This window comes from Oryctolagus cuniculus, chromosome 1, assembly GCF_051225735.1.
Source record: "Oryctolagus cuniculus isolate XC-2025 breed Fujian yellow rabbit chromosome 1, ASM5122573v1, whole genome shotgun sequence".
In the NCBI taxonomy this organism is placed as follows: domain Eukaryota; kingdom Metazoa; phylum Chordata; class Mammalia; order Lagomorpha; family Leporidae; genus Oryctolagus; species Oryctolagus cuniculus.
Genome location: NC_142867.1, coordinates 21,334,720 through 21,351,154, shown reverse-complemented (window position 1 = coordinate 21,351,154; position 16,435 = coordinate 21,334,720). Strand labels below are relative to the sequence as shown.

Here is a 16,435-nt window from a genome sequence, read left to right as displayed (position 1 = left end):
GGAGGAGCAAAGGAAATCAGGGTGGGTAGGGGGTAGGGGTGCTTAGAACCTAGCAGCTTGCAGGAGGGTCCCCCACTGGTGGGCTTAGGAGGGCTGAAGGGGGAGCCACTGATTGGCCATCGCTCTGAGGCTGATCGCCTGCTGCAGCTGGGGTTAGATGCCACCCAGGCTGGCAAAGGGAGTAATACCTCTCCACTTCCTGGTCTCCAGTCTCTTCTTAGGCCCCCTCTTGACAGAGCCCAGCAGGAAGCCACTGGCGGGGTTCAGGCGGGGACACGGAGGGGGATCCTGGCGCCGGCTGCGAAGCTACTGCTATCCTTTATGCACACACAGATCCTTCACTCTCTCCCCAGAAAGGTCTTCATGCTCATAGTATCAACCTCTAGACAACTGGAACTCCGACTTTAATTTAGCCCCAATTCTTCTTGAATATTTCTGTAACTTAAATTCCCATTCTGGGTAAGATTGAGTAAACACATTCCACCCTGTTCGTGCTAACTATAGCTAGAAGTCCTGGAGAAAGTACTGACTGATGGAAGATTCTGGGTGGCTGGTGTTGGGGCACAGTGGGTTAAGCCACTGCTTGGATGCCTGCCTTCCATATCAGAGTGCCTGTTCAGGTCCTGGTTCTGCTTCTGACTCCTGATTCAGCTTTCTGCTCTCACGCCAGGGAAGGCAGCGGATGCTGCTCCTGCCACCCACATGGGAGACCCAGATGAGGCTCCTGGCTTCAGCCTAGCCCGGCCCTGGCTGTTGCAGCCATTTGAAGAGTGAGCCAGTGGATGGAAGATCACTCCCTTCATCTCCTCCTCTCTCTCTGCCACTCTGCCTTTCACATAAATAAATAAATCTTTAGAAAAGAGGAAGGAAAGGAAAGGAAGAAGGAAGGAAAGAACTTAGAAGATGCTGATGATGATTCCGAAAGGTAGAAAAAGAAGACAGACTGGGGATCTCGAACTTGAGGGGACCCAGCGATGAAGTCCCTTTGTGTTATTTTTCTTTTAGTTCTTCATTTTCCTTCCCCCCCACCCCTTGTATATCCCAGCTTCAGTGCTGGAGAAGACTTTAACCTTAATAGGCAAGATTTAGAGAAGAAGAGTGCCGGCGCCGCGGCTCACTAGGCTAATCCTCCAACTTGCGGTGCTGGCACACCGGGTTCTAGTCCCAGTCGGGGCGCTGGATTCTGTCCCGGTTGCCCCTCTTCCAGGCCAGCTCTCTGCTGTGGCCCGGGAGTGCAGTGGAGGATGGCCCAAGTCCTTGGGCCCTGCACCCCATGGGAGACCAGGAGAAGCACCTGGCTCCTGCCATCGGATCAACGCGGTGTGCCGGCCGCGGCGGCCATTGGAGGGTGAACCAACGGCAAAGGAAGACCTTTCTCTCTGTCTCTCTCACTGTCCACTCTGCCTGTCAAATAAATAAATAAATACAATTAAAAAAAAGAGAGAGAGAAGAAGAAAACCCCACTTTCTCCAGCTGGAGGCCTGGGGAGGGACCTTCTTGACTGCAGCTGCTCCACTGCTGGCAGAAGCCATACCCTGCTAAAGAGATGCTGACCGCGCGCGCACTGGTCGGCCCAATCCTGTCAACTGCCCTCGCGATGCGCTACCAGGAGGCAGGTCAGAGACACGCTCCTCCCACTTCCCAGGCTGCCCAGTGACACCGCAGGCTGGAGCCATCCCTGCCCTGCCCAAAGTGGACATCAGCAAGGAGGCTGTGGGTCAGCGTCCCGTCAGCCATCCCCAGCCTGCACCAAGCACAGGCAACAGAGGCAGCTCCTCTTCCTTCCCACCTGGAGAGTGGAGGGAGGGTGGTGGAAAGCAGAGAGCTGGGAAAGGATCCCTGGAATCTGTGGGAGGTCCTGGCCCCCTCCCCCGCCCTCCCAGAGCAGCCCAGGCTTGGAACTGACCCAGATCAGCAGCAGAAGCCTTGAGCAGTAACGGGTGGGGGCAATGCGCAAGTCTCATGTTTGCCTCCATGCAGACCAGAGTAACACTGTAAAGACTTGGAAAACGAAACTGATATTCAGTCCACAGCCAGGCCATGTGTTCTGGGTCTGAGCTGCTTGCTAAAATAGGAACCAGCGTCCCCAGCAGTTCTAAAAATGCTCCAAAATTGCTCACACTGGGAACCAGGAGAGGTGTAACTTTAAATGAGAAAAGATAATTAACAAGTGCCAACACCATGATGACACAGATGCTGGAGTCTGAAACAGCTAGCACCTAAAGATGATCTTAGACGCAATTATGTTGAAATAGTTGAAAAAATGCAAAGTCTCAGCAAAGAAACAGAGTGGAAACTTCAGAACTAAAAATTATTATAATACCCAAAATTGAGAACTCTCTGGGTGGGCTTAGGAGAAGAATGGAGATTGTGGGAAAGAATTGGTGAACTTGAGGATAAATTAGTAGGAATTACTCAATATGAACAACAAAAGAAAATAGATTGAAAAAAATGAAAAGAGCCTCAGGAGCCTGGTGAGACCATCACAAAACATTTAATATTTGTGGTCTTCAAGTTTCAGAAAAAGAATGCTTGGTGATAAAGCATTCAAAGAAACAAGAGCTGAAAATGTCCAGAATTTGACAAAAGACATAATCTAATAGACTCGAGAAGCTGATGAAACCACAGCCAGCCAAGAGTAACTGTAAGAATAGATTACAGCAGCACCCAGCATTTCACATAGGAACTGGAGGCCGGGGTCGTTGCACAGCAGGTTGCACTGCTGCCCTTGTGACACTGGCATCCAATATGAGCTCCAGCTGCTCCCCTTCTAATCCTGCTCCCTGCTGATGGGCCTGGGACAGCAGTGGAGGACGGCTCAAGGGCTTGGGTCCCTGCCACTCACATGGGAGACCCAGAAGAAGCCCCTGGGTCCTGGCTTCTGTAGCAGCCATTTGGGGAGTGAACCAGTGGACAGAATTCTCTGTCCTTGACTGTCTCTCTTTCTCCCTCTGTAACACTGACTTTCAAATAAATAAATCTTTTAAAAACAGTAATTGGGAGGGAAGAGGAAAATAAATTGGTTTGTGTGTGCAAATATATATAAAGAAGAAAACAGGAGCTGCCACATTCCCTGCTACCATGCAGCTTCCCCTCCCACTCCGTCCCTTGTCCCCTCGGTCCTCAGCCAGCTCCCTTGCTTGCCGACTGCCAGCTCTGTTTCTTTAATGCCTCAGCCTTTCCATCTCTTCCTGTGTCAGTTTTGTTAAGTTGTGTTTTTCAAGGAATTGTTCAGTGTTTCCCACTTGTAAGATGTGTTGGTAGAAAGTCGCTCGTGGTACTCTCTTGTTGTTTAAAGACTGTTGGAATTGGGAAGATGTGTGTGGGGAGCAACTGGGAGCAACTCGGACTAGACTAAGTTACTGGAATTAAGACTTATTCTATGCATCTGCTCTCCCACAATATGGCGCTGGGAGAGAAGAAAACAGCTTCTACACAGCTGCCTCCAGTTCAGCTAATAAACTGTAGGACTTGCTCCTGATTGGAGGAGAGCAGCATACTCGGCGTGTGGGCAGCCGAGTTGGGATTGGCAGAGGAGGACTATAAAGGAGGAGAGAGACGGCATGCACCAGGGAACATCTAAGGGGAACATCTGAGGGAACACCTGTGCAGCCCCCGAGAGAGCCGGCCGGCGGTGTGCCGCTCCCCTGCGGAAGTGGGGAATGTGGCAGGGGGAACCACCCTTCCACGGAGGTGGAAGGGACAGTAGCCAACCCGGGAAGAACCAGCAGCAAACCCGGGGAGGGCCGAGCAGACGAAAGAACAGCGCAGGGTCCTGTGTCGTTCCTCCATGAAGAGGGGGAGCGACATAATGGTGCCGTGACTCGGATAGGAAGCCTAGGCAGGGTTTAGTGTCGTTCCTCCACGAAGAGGGGGAGCGACATAATGGTGCCATGACTCAGATAGGAAGCCTAGGCAGGGTTTGGTGTCGTTCCTCCATGAAGAGGGGGAGCAACAGATGTGTTCTTTCTCATCCTCAGATTGGAAAATCTTTTTTCTCATTTTCTCGATCAGTTTTTGTTGCAGTGGATTTGTTTCTGGGAGGAGGAGCGTGGTGGGGGCAAGAGACGCGGAGTCTCCACACAGACCCTGGGAGTTGGGTGAAAGCAGACCTGAGGCAAGCAACCTGCAGACTCGTTTATTTCAGTTGCTATAACAGCTTATACAGCCCAGGCAGCCAATCTGGTCAAGGGGCGATCTATGCCCCAACAGTCACACCTTGTTGCCAGGCAGTTTCTGAAGCCATCCAATCACAGCCTGTTGCCAAGCAGACTCTGCTGTCATGTGGTTTCCGAAACCATCCAATCACAACCTGTTGCCAGGAAGACTCCGCTGTCATGTGGTTTCTGAAACCATCCAATCACAGCCTGTTGCCAGGCAGTTTCTGTTGCCAGCAGCCATCTTGGCATGGCCTTCTCATTCCACCACAAGTTTTATTAAAGGTTTATCAAGGACACAGACTCCTCTAAGAAACAGCTTTCCGTATCCGTGGCTTTCCTCTTGCATATTTGTTTTGTACGTAACTAATACTTCTCTGTCCATAACTAATTTCCTCTTTGACTTTAATGAATTCAGTTGCTACTTTTTTTCCTGGCCTTTTGACTTGATAGCCTAGATCATTGACTCTAGTACCTATTTTTCTAACATGCATTTTAAGCTATAAATTTCACTTTAATTACTGCTCATTCCTGAGCTTAATGTCATATTTCTATTATCCTTACATTCAGAGTACTTTCTAATTTCTGTTGCAAAATCTTCCTTGATCCATAATTATATAAAAGTACATTACTTACTTTTATGAAGTTAATCCATCTTTTTCTTTTTGATTTCTGGTTTTATTCTGCAGTGTTCAGAATATACTCTGTATGAGCTTACTATTTTGAAATGCTTGAGTCTCATGGCCAGTGGAAGGTGTATTTTGGTAAAGTTCTATATATACCTAAAAAGAGCACACATTCTACAGTTGTGGATTTAATGCTGTTACTAGATCAGTTAGGTGAGCTTAGTTTCCTTGGTACTTTGAGTTTTTCCTATTTGAGAAGCAGAGAGAGCGAGGGAGCAAGTGAGCGAGCGCACGAGTGGGCCCTCCACCCGCTGGCTCGTTCACCACATGCCTGCAAAGGCTGGGGTGAAGCGCAGCCCTCAAACTCAGTCCAAGTCTCCCACGTGGGTGGGGAACCCAACTGCTTGAGCTATCGTTGCTGCCTCCCAGGGTCTGCAGGAGGAAGCTGGCGTCAGGGCTGGAGCGGAGACAAACTGAGGCAACCCAGCGTGGGGTGCAGGCTGCTTCTCCATTCGGCTAGAAATCCACTCCGGCGCTTCCAGGTTTTACATAATCCAGACATTGCCCTGCTTGCTTTTCCTCTGAGAAAAGTATCTCCATTTCTTCTTTTATCCCCCATGGCCATCATCATTTCTGCAATGGTTAAAAGCGTTATCCTAGTTTAAATTTTAAAAATGTTTAAACACGTGTTTATTATGTGAGAAATCAAAGGCCAGTGATGAAAGAAACTTTTTTATGATAGCTCCAAAGAATTTTTAGAGAAATCAGGAGAGACAGGGGAGTCTCCCCATTTGGGAATTTTTCATCAAAGGGAAGCCAGCAGTCTGGCATCTAGCATGGTTTTACTAGTCCTGCCTGGAGACAGAATGGACCAGATAACTTCCTGAAACCCCTGCTGGTGTCACGACTCCCAGGGCAAGCCTGTAAGGTGTGAGTCCATGGGCAGAAATCCCATGGAAACTTCTGTGCACAAAAAGCATCAGGTGCCTTCACTCTCCCTTGAAACACGTAACGATTGTGAGTGTGAGCATCTGGCGAAATTCAGATTGAGAGTGGGGGCCTCCCAGGTGTTTGGAGACTGTGAGTGTGGGCGTCCTGGGTATGTAGAGTCCGTGCCAGCTGCATATTAGAAGTTGACGGGAGACTACAGAACTTATGTAAGTGGAGAAAACCAGTGGGGAATACGGTGAACCAGGGCCAGTGCTGTTCATGATTCTGGTGGTGTAGACCCATGCCTCAGCGTTTGCTATGTGACTTCCACACGGGGGGGGGCACTCCAAGGCCATGTTGTGGGAAAGGGTTGGAAGAACAGATTCGCAGACTGATTTAATGACGTCAGATGACAGTGTGTGTAAGAGGCCAGGAGCAGAGTGACGGCCAGCTCACGCACCGCACACTTCCTCGGCTCTGGAAGAGGAGTCTGGGCCTAACGTGAGAGCCACACCATGTCAGGGCAGTGATGCTGAGGCATTGCTTGGAAGTGGACAGTGAGCTGGAGGATCCCTGCCCAGGTGGAAGTCCCCAGAGCCCCCACAGGCCTTATCCAGTGTTTGTGGAAGCATGGCACACTTAGGTGATGCTGGTACCGGACACCGGGGCTCACAGGCAGGGCTGTCGTCTCTCCCTGCGGCCCACCCTCCGCCCACCACTGGGTGGCTGAGACAATCAGATCCCTGCATGCCCTTGACCCTCTCACAGGGCAGGACTGGAACAGGGCGGGCCTTAGAGATGGTCCTGACACCCCACGTTCTATTGCTGAAGAATTGGCAGAGTCAGTGTCCAATGACTATAACCCCGAAGCGCCCACCATAGCAAGTATGAATGCGAGGCCAAAGGGCTTTTCTCCTCCTGGGCCTGTGACTTGAGCACGTGGCCATTTGGCCCCACTACTGTGCATCATTATTTATTTAATTGGAAGAAAACACAGGGGTCACATTCCCTGGGGACGGCCGCACCCTCTCCGCAGCCTTGAATCGGGAGCTCGGAGCGCTCCTCTCCGGCCCTGCACGTTTTTGACTTGCCTGACAAGTGCTAGAGCTACCAGATGTGGCCGTTCTTTTCGGCATGGGATAATTTATTTATCTGTTTATGTTTTCACTGGGGAAGTATCTATTGAGTTCTTGATTCTCATTTGCAAGGGGCTCCTGGGGGAACGGTAGCAGTGTATAATGTTACTGCAATGTTTGATTTTTTTTTTCCCCCAAGTTTGTCTGCTTTATTTAGGACCTAAAGAATTGGGAAATAAAAAGGCCACCTTTTCCCCTCCTCTCCACCACCCTCGAGGGAGGCAGTTTAAAACATATGGCAGAAAATGAGCCGTGGAGACTTGGCTGGATATATGGACCCGTGGATTTATTTTTCCTTTCATACTTTGATCCACATTTCCAACCATAAAAATTATTAGTAGCACTTAAGTGTTGAACACTTTCCACCCGAGAGATGTGAAACGCTCTTGGCCAACAGTACCTGTGATAACGTTGATCGTTCGTGTGGGAGTGGGAATTCGCCCAGAGCAGCTGTGTGCTGTTAGGCACGCAGAGTGCTGGAGCCTTCTTGTACTGCCTGGGTACCCGTAGTGGGAGTGGCTGGGCAGACCTCCTGAGTGCTAATAAATGGTGAGAATTTATTTGTATTATTTCCTTAACTCCCCAAGGTAATGGCAGGTGTATAATCACAAGGAACCATGAGAAGGCAGCCGAATAGCATGAGATGCCCCCTTTTTTTTATTTCATAAGGACCACAGGACAGTATGGGAGTAGGCCTTCTGATATTGGAGGTGCCGAGAAGCAGGGCAGCCAGTGAGGGTGAGCTTCGTGTCTGCAGTAGCAGGGGAACTCGAGCGAGGGCTTTGCTTCAGTTAACAGTGGAAATGTGGTTGGTTAGGCAAGAGGGTGAGCTGGCTCCCAGGCTCAGAGGCTGCCTGCAAGTTTCAACTGATGGGCAGTAAAGATGCCCTGCAGGGGCCGGCGCTGTGGTGTAGCGGGTAAGGCTGCCGCCTGCAGTGCCTGCATCCTGTATCAGTGCCGGTTCGAGTCCCGGCTGCTCCACTTCCGATCCAGCTTCCTGCAAATGCACTTGGGAAAGCGGCGGAGGATGACCCAAGTGCTTGGGCTCCTGCACCCACGTGGGAGACCCAGAAGAAGTTCTTGGTTCCTGGCTTCAGCCTGGCCCAACCCTGGCTATTGTGGCCATTTGGGGAGTGAACCAGCACATGGAAGATTGATATCTCTCTCTGAGTCTCTCTGTCTCTCTCTCTGTAACTCTGCCTTTCAAGTAAATAATATAAATCTTCGGAAGGGAGGAAGGGAGGGAGGAAGATAGATAGATGCCATGCAGATTTGTAGCAAGATGACTGGTAGAAGCTGTCAGATCCCAAGATGAATTAGAGGTAACAGTGGAAAAGAGGGAAAACCCGTTAGACAGTAGTAGCAGAAAATCCACAGACTCAGCATTTGAGTAGATCAAAAAAGCCAGGAGAAGGGAAGACAAGTTCCCACTGTGGCTGAGATTTCACATGTGACGAGGGACTCAGCTAACTGGAGAAGTCCAGAGCTGAGTCACGCTCTAACCAGACACCCGTGACATCGATAGCTGTCTACCTGAGCCGCCAGAGAGACCGGGAGAGAGGCTGTAAGCTGTGGCTCTGGCTAAGCTGGAGTGCTTTTTCTCTTCTCGCTAGAATGGCTGAGAGAGGGAAACGACCTCCAACAGAATCCGCCTTAAACACTAGCAGAGAACTGGAAAGACAGAGTGACTTCTGTCCTCTCTTCGTCCGTCCCAAGCCTCCTGCCAATACAGGAATCCCAGATGCCGCATCAGAGGGAAAAATACAAATGCAAGACAAGCCGTGACTTGTGTGTTCCAGGCTGTGGTGATGGCTAGGACCCCTCAGATGGGAGACTGCCCGCTCCCTTCCTTAGGTGTAAGCCCCCGAGACCTGAGTCTGAAAGTGCGCCCCGGTGTGTTGGGAATGCTGGAGGCCTGTACAGAAAGGTTTTCCCGGCTCGTCCTGCCCTGGGCTCTGGAGCAAGCTTGCTGCTTGCGCTCATCCAGGGTCCCAAGGAAATCAATGCTTACCCAGCCAAGGCTGATAAAAAGGGAGCCCCTCAATGAGGAGGTCAAGTTCAGGCCCACGGCTGCGCTGGCTGGACAGTCCAAGCACTGGAGGTGATGGAGCGCCAGCTTGCATTTCCAGTGCTTGACCGCTAGCCTCACTCAGGGCCTGGAGCCTTCGCAGGGTCTGAGCCGAGAGTGACTGGGAAGATGGGGAACTCCAGTGTTGCCGTCTCTCATCTGGCGTGGGCCGTAGCAGGGGGTCCGGAGCCCGTCCGCGTGGCTGCTGGTGTGCCGCAGGGGCTGGGGCTCTCAGAGGGCCAGCCCGCTTCGTGTCTGCCCTTCGCCCAGGCCGAGCTGCACCGGCTTCTGCACAAAGCGTTCCCATGTAGCCAGATCCATTTGCCGTGCTGACCTGTGTGAAAGCCCTCTTTCTTGGGCGCTCACCAAAGAAGTTGAGTGCTGCAAGCTCCCTTTCAGCCTTGGGAGTGAGTGAGTGGCAGCTCCCCGGGTACTGTTCCTGACCCTGGCCATGATAGTAGCAGTATGGTTTTGAAAAGGACATCTGTCTGTCCGTCTGTCTGTCAAGTGTCTCAAGAGTTACTGTTACGGAGACCATTGTCTTCAGAAGGGAGAATGGGCCGAGCAGCTCATTCCTGCGCATCCCCTGCAGCCCCCCACCCCCAGTAAGGGACAGTCAGAGCTCCCCAAAGGAGACACGGGAGGACCACGGTCAGAGACGAGCTATGCCCCGGAGTGTCTTCTACAGCGTTTGCGGCTCCCTGTTCTCAGCCTGCAGAGCTGGGTAATCTGTCCGGCCAGTCCCATCTCCACCTTGCATTGATTTACACCCCCAAGACTCATGGGACCCGGAGGGGGAGTAGCTCACGTGTGCGCCGCTGCCATCGCCAAGCGCCGCTGAAAGAAGATCCCAGCCGCGGGCCAGAAGCCGCGGAGGTGCTGAGAGACGCTGCAGGGAAGTCTGACCTCTCAGAGCACTTCTGAAGCACCCAGTCCCCACTGGAGGACAAGCCAAGCAAATATTAAGGGAAGGAAATCGAATATGTGCGCTGAACGTTGCACGAACATCTGACCGCTTTGCAAAGCACCCAGTTGGGAATTGGAATGGAGTACCACTTTTTTCTTTCCCGCCGAGCAAGTTAAAACAGCACGTTCAGAATTTGTTTACACAGCCATTAACGAAACACCAAAGGCAGGCCCAAGGAGGACAGCGTTTTGTGCACCCTGCTGGCGCCTCTCCCCACCCCAGCATCCTGCCCCCTTCTCCGCCCCCGCCACGCACACTTCCCGTCCCACGTGAGGCAGGTTGGCTTGGGTAGGCATCCGCGTGTATTCCGTAGGAGCCTACTGTGTGTGCCACTCTGCTGGTGAGGAAAGAGCCATCTGAGCCCTCCCAGAGCAGGCCCCCGGGCCCCTACCCTAGTCTCCCCTTGCCTTGCTTCGGCTCCTGCCCGTCTGTGCACCGGCACGCTGTCCTGGCTTTGTATCTCGGTGCCTCAGGATCAGCGCGCACGACGTGGGGTGGTTGTTTTCCAAAAGGTGTCGGAGCGTTCGACGGGGTAGAGGACATGCGCCCTCCCTCCCTGCTGCTGACAGGCGGTATTTGCAGTGCTCCTCCACCTCTGAAAGGATCCATATGTCCTGGGCTTATTGTGCCAGAAACTGCCTGCTGTCTCCCTGGGACTGGCTGCGGAGAACTCTGGCTGCTTCAGGCATTCAGGCTTTCAGAATTTGGCTTGTGCTTTGGAGAGCTGAGCTGTTTTGTTGTGCTGGGCTGTTTCTCTGCCTTGACTGTGACAGAGATGCCTACGGGAAGTGTGTGGCTGGGCCGGGCAGGGCTCAGGACCAGGGCCTGGGGGCCACAGCAGCGTCCAGGCCCTGTCCCTGCCAGCTCTGTCAGGAGGCGGCGGTGCCTATAGTTCCAAAGGAAGCCTCAGTGTCGCGCCCCCGAGTGTGAAGCCGTGCCATTGTGAAATCGCACAACCCTTGCAAAATCGTAATTTTGAAGCAACAGCGGGGATCGCTGTCGCATCAGATGCATTGATTTCCCCTTTGAGGACACAGAGAAAGGACACTTAAAGGGCGAGAGTCGGCTCTGACCTCAGCCGTGTCACAGCTGGGAAGTGCGCCTCTGGAAAGAGAGATGAGCTAGTCAGCGTGATATTTACAACTTGCCTCTCAGATCATCTTTATTTCTTGGGGCTTGAAAACTGGTGCCGAGGGCTCCCATTAATCATGCTTGCAGTCTATTTGCTACTGTCCGTTGGCTGGTTTAGATCAAGAGTTGGCAGCCTTTAAAAGTAATATTTCTAGGTTTCCAGCCAGCCTTCAGGTTGGGCTGAAGATGGGAGGGGTTGGGCAGGGGTCAGAGTCACATGCTGATACGCTGCTCCTGGAGAGGAGAGGAAGAGGCTACCCGGGCCGCTGACCACAGCCACAGCCACCCACAGCAGAGGCTGGAACACTCCGCTTAGCACGGTCCGTTCCAGCAGGGGTCACGTCGGCCTCGTTCACGTCCATGTGCCCGAGTGCTTGGCACCCAGCAGATGCCCCACACCTCCTGCTGACTAGGCGAGCCGCATGTGTGGGCACTGAGTTGGTTTACAAATACTCTTCCTGTGAGTAGGATTATACGGAATTGTTCTATGTAAAATGGTTCCACAATCTGTATTCGGTGGAAGGACCCTGGACTTCTATTTGCTGGCCTGCTAGCCATTTAGCAAAGAGTAGTTTTATATTAATTGCTGACCTGGTTAGAGACAATGGGGTCTCATTGCTAACGTCGTAATTTAAGTTTCTTTTTCCTTTTCTTCCTTTAAAACGAAATGCTTGAAGCTTTGTTTCTCATTCTCTGCTTCCCCACCCCCAACCCAGAGGTAAGCTTTCCATCCTTTTCACTCCTTTCATACTTTTGCCTGTGTCCTAGCTTTCTGCTCAGTTTTTGAAGCATGTGCCACCTGCTTCTCTGAATTACAAGTGCCTTGGGACGTGTTGTCGACTTTGTCTCCGCACTCACTCCCTGAAGTATGAGACATTCTCTTAAACTTGAAGAAACAAAAGATGCGAACACGATTCCATAGAGGGAGGATAGACTTCAGAAAAAAAAAATGGTGCTGAGAAATTAGACAAAAATTTAACCTTGAACTAAACTTCATACCCTATACAAAAATTCACTGAAAGTGAATCATAGACTTAATGTAAATCGTAAAACCACACAACTTTTAGGAAAAAAGGACCCGGGAGTAGGCATTGTTCCTAAACTTGACACTAAAAGCATGATCCATGAAAGGAGAAATTTCTAAACTTAACCTTATCGAGATTAAAAACTTTTTGCTTCGCAAGAGATTTTAGAATGAAAAGGCAAGCTACAGACTGGAAGAAAATATTTACAAATCAAACATCCAACACAGGACCAGACATCTAGGCTATATTAGGAATCTTCAGAAAGTTTATGGAAAATGTGTATTATGAGAAACTAGCTATGACCTTCAAATTTTTTGAACCAAAATAAGTTTATCTTTTAATTCCATTTCCTTGAACTTTTTTGAAGTGCCCTTATGTAAAGAACTTTGAAAACTCAGCAGTAAAGAGCATATAACCCAATTAGAAATGGGCAAAGAATACACACAGCCTTTTCACTGAAGAGGCTTTATGGATGGCAAACAAGCACACGAAACAGGCAGGCCTTGGGGCACAGCCGTCGACCTGCCACTTGGGGCGCCTGCATCCCATCTCAGAGCGCCCTGGTTCAAGTCCAGTCCAGCTTCCTACTCACGGGCACCTTGAGAGGCAGCAGACAAGTACCTGGGTCCCTGCCACCCACACGGGTGACCTGGATGGAGCTTTGGGCTCCTGGCTTCAGCCCAGCCCGATACTGGCTGTTGTAGATCTCAGTGTCTCACTCTCCTTCTCCCTCTCTGTGTGTCTCTCTGCCTTTCAAATAAATGAAAAACAGAATTTTTTTTAAAAAGTTGATCAGCATCATTAACCACTAGGAAAATACAAAGTAAAACCACAGTAAATTATCACCACATACCCATCACGATGGCTAAAATAAAAAAGAATGGCAGGCCGGCACCGCGGCTCAATAGGCTAATCCTCCGCCTGCGGTGCCGGCTCCCTGGGTTCTAGTCCCGGTCGGGGCGCTGGATTCCGTCCCGGTTGCCCCTCTTCCAGGCCAGCTCTCTGCTGTGGCCCGGGAGTGCGGTGGAGGATGGCCCAAGTGCTTGGGCCCTGCACCCCATGGGAGACCAGGAGAAGCACCTGGCTTCTGGCTTTGGATCAGCATGATGCACTGGCTATAGCGGCCATTGGGGGGTGAACCAACGGCAAAGGAAGACCTTTCTCTCTCTCTTTTACTATCCACTCTGCCTGTCAAAAAAAAAAAAGAACGGCAGCAGCAAGTGCTGGTGGGGATGCAAAGAAACTAGAGCACTCGTACTTTGCGGGTGGGAATAAAAGACGGTGCAGCTGCTCTGGAAGACGCTTTGGTCGTTTCTTATCCACTGAAACATGCGTCTTCCATACAACACAGCAGTTGCACTCTCGGGCTTTCGTCCCAAGGGAATGAAAATTTATGCTCACATGAAAACATGTGCGTGTTTCTAACAGTTTTGTATGTAATTGCCAAGAGCAAGAACCGGCCAGATGGCCTTCCGTGTGTAAGTGATTAAACAAACTGTGGCGTTAGCATACCGTGAAGTACTATTCAGCAATAAAAAGGGGCAGACTTTGGACTTACACAGCAGCTTGGATGAATCTCTAGGGAATTCGGCGGCATGAAAAAAAAGCCAGTCCCGAAAGACTATGCACTGTATGATTCCATTTATGTGAGTACAATCTTCTGGAAATGATAGAGTTATAGAAATAGAGGAGAGATGGGCGATTGCCAGGAGACAGAGATGGGGGTGGCGGTTGTATCCTAGAAGATAACGGGGGAGCTCCTTGTGGCGATGGACATCAATGGGCTGTATCAAGGTCAGGATCGTGTCATGACCGCCATTCCCTAGTTTTGCAAGAAATTGCCATCCTGGGGGTTGGAGGTTGGTGTGTGGGGAGCAGGGACTGAGCAGAGGGTACCCAGGGCCTCTGCAGTATCTCACAACTGCAGTCCTCTCGAAGTGTGTTTAATGTAGACAGTAATGGATGGCACTGAGCTGCTGAGTCAGTCGCATGTGCCAGTGAGTTGAGAAAGTGAGAGCATCCACATCTCTCCAGCCCCAAACTGCACGACCCTCATGTGCAGTTAGATTCCGTGCCTTGAACTTGATATCAGAGTTAATATTTTTAAGATAAATGGGAGATCTATGTTTTGTGGGATTTTTTTGTTGTTGTTGACACTGCTGAGGGCATCATTTGTTATGACAGTTTGGGCTTTATTCTAGTTTTGCCTTCTATGGGACGCTACCCCAAATTATGTTTTGGAAATTGATGGAAAGAACCCCAATGAGATTGTGGGGTGGAAGCCCATATGCAGGGCAATGTGATGCTTCAACTCCTTAAATGATTGTTCTAGAACCACTTGTATGCTATAAAGTCACCCAGGGTTACAGAGTTTGTGGTCAGAGTCCTTGCTCCGCTTTGCCCTGTGAGAGGGACAAAAAAGGGGTGTGGCTGGTTGTGCAGTCACATCGCTGACTGTGAGTGATGCAAGTTGCCAGGGCAGCCAGAGAGAGCTAATATCATTGACCCCCTGTCATTTAAATTGAGCCTGACAAAAATCAACGTGAAGTTGTGCTGGCCCGACAGTGGTTACTGCTAAGGAAGACAGGTCTCTGTTTCATCTCTTCGTGCGGGACGTAAAGAGAACAGTAACCATTCAGCATATGCTCACTGTTCTTTGAACTTCGCTGAGCAATCTCCCGAGACCAGACTTAGAAATAGTACAGTCCACGCTGGGGCTGGGGGTGTAGAAATGGAGCCCAAATTAGAAAACCCACGACCCGATCCTGACCCGTCTCTTCCTGCTCCCATCCTCTCACACGCACCTCTCTCCTTCCCCTCCTTATTGGCCCCCAAGAGGTTCGGTGCCTTGTGAAAGAGTAGTCGGGTTTAGTCTTTCATTCCGCTGCCTTCCGCGTGCATCTCCTTCTCTGCCTCGGAGCCTCACAGGTTCCCAGGTTCCAGTGGAGTCTCCTGAGTGCCGCCCACAGCTAGTGGGGGTCCCTCCTTCCAGTGGTGTGAACGGGGGCCTTTCTCTGCTATGTGGAAATCACATTCAGCGAAGAGCCTGCCACTTCTAGCTGCTGGGTGCTGGTGGGAGCGAAAGGTTTTGCCCTGTTCCCCACTTCTTCTCCTCCCCCCAGTTTTCAGCCTGATCATTATCAGGCGAATGCGGCTCTTACCATATCTGCCCTTGGCACCCCCGAGTGGAAGGACACTGACCCTGAACATGGCTTCAGACGCCATAACCCGACATCTTTGTTTCACAGGTAGGGGACAGAGCTTAGGGAGCTGAGATGCTCTGTAGACTCAGAATAGTGGGCAGTCGTGTCTCTCAAACAGGACCGCATGGGCTGTTAGGACCAGTGTAGGTGACCCAGCAGGTGCGCCCTGGAAGAGCCACTTCCTGCCCAAGTTCTCAGTGTTCTCATCTGGACAGGGAGGGAACTGGGCCAGATGATCTCTGCCTTCCCAGCAACCTCTAGGTTGCAGATCCCAGAGACAACATGGACAGGGTGGGCGCGGTGACCCCGCCAAGTGCGTCTCCTCCTTACCACCCACAGGCAGCATGCATGGATGCCAGGGCTGAGCTGCTACCGACAAGAGGGCAGAGCCGATGGTTCAGAGCCACTTGTGCAACGGTGCCTTCCTAACAGCAGCAGCCAGAGAGAGACAGGACAGCATACGTTGCCACAGCAGCTGCGCCAGCCCCACTCTGCCTCTGCCTTCCCCCTGCCCCCGGCCTGAAGGGAGAACCTGAAAGGAACGAGGAGCACGTGCCGCAGCACCGAGGCCTCACCCCAGCCAGACCGGCCGGGCACATGGGAAGGCTGCCAGGACCCCAGAGGGCGGCCTGTGAGCCTGCGTTCCCACGTGTAAAGATGGACACGCGACACAGCTTGTGCAGGTCTGTGTCAAGGCCGGGCAGCGTCAGGGTTGGACCACTGCTCTGGGTGTCCGGCATCCGCACAGAAGCGTCCCAGGCACAAACCAAGGCTCCTGGACTGTTTGCAGAGCACCCCCTTCACAAAGGCTGCCCACTGCCACTGTAGCCAGAAGCTCAAGCTGAAGCTGAAGCCGGTCACTCTGTTCCACTTTAAGTCAGGGAATCCCGTTTGTGAACCCTATTACTGACTGGCTCTTCTGGGGAAACCGGCTCAGGACTGGAAGCAGCCAGCTGCCCCTTGCTGCCTGGACAGCATGCGGCATACAGCCTGCAGGGCTGTATGGGCCCCTGATTGAATGACATTCACACATTAGGGCCCCTGCAGCTCTGCTTTGGCCAGCCCCGGCATGGGACCACACAGTTTGGTTGTAACCCACTTTGATGGCCAGGGGCCGACCAGACTCACTGCATGCAAGGAAAGAAATGAAACCCTCGCCCAGTGTGATGCACCTTGATTCTTAGCCGCCATC

At 51.5% G+C, this 16,435-nt stretch overlaps 1 protein-coding gene across 4 annotated transcripts in view; it reads left to right on the top strand.

Annotated features, from left to right (window-relative positions):
- The window catches only part of EXT2 (exostosin glycosyltransferase 2), a 159,366-nt gene that overhangs the window by 125,871 nt on the left and 17,060 nt on the right, over positions 1-16,435 (top strand). For 2 of the 4 annotated variants that reach the window (XM_089309425.1, XM_089309418.1), the window contains exon 11: positions 671-2,996. The exons of the other annotated variants lie outside the window; for them this stretch is intronic. In XM_089309425.1, coding sequence (XP_089165551.1) covers positions 671-739 — 69 coding nt within the window. In that variant the 3' untranslated portion in view covers positions 740-2,996. Of the gene's footprint in view, positions 1-670; positions 2,997-16,435 lie in introns of those variants that run through there. 4 annotated transcript variants of the gene reach the window in all.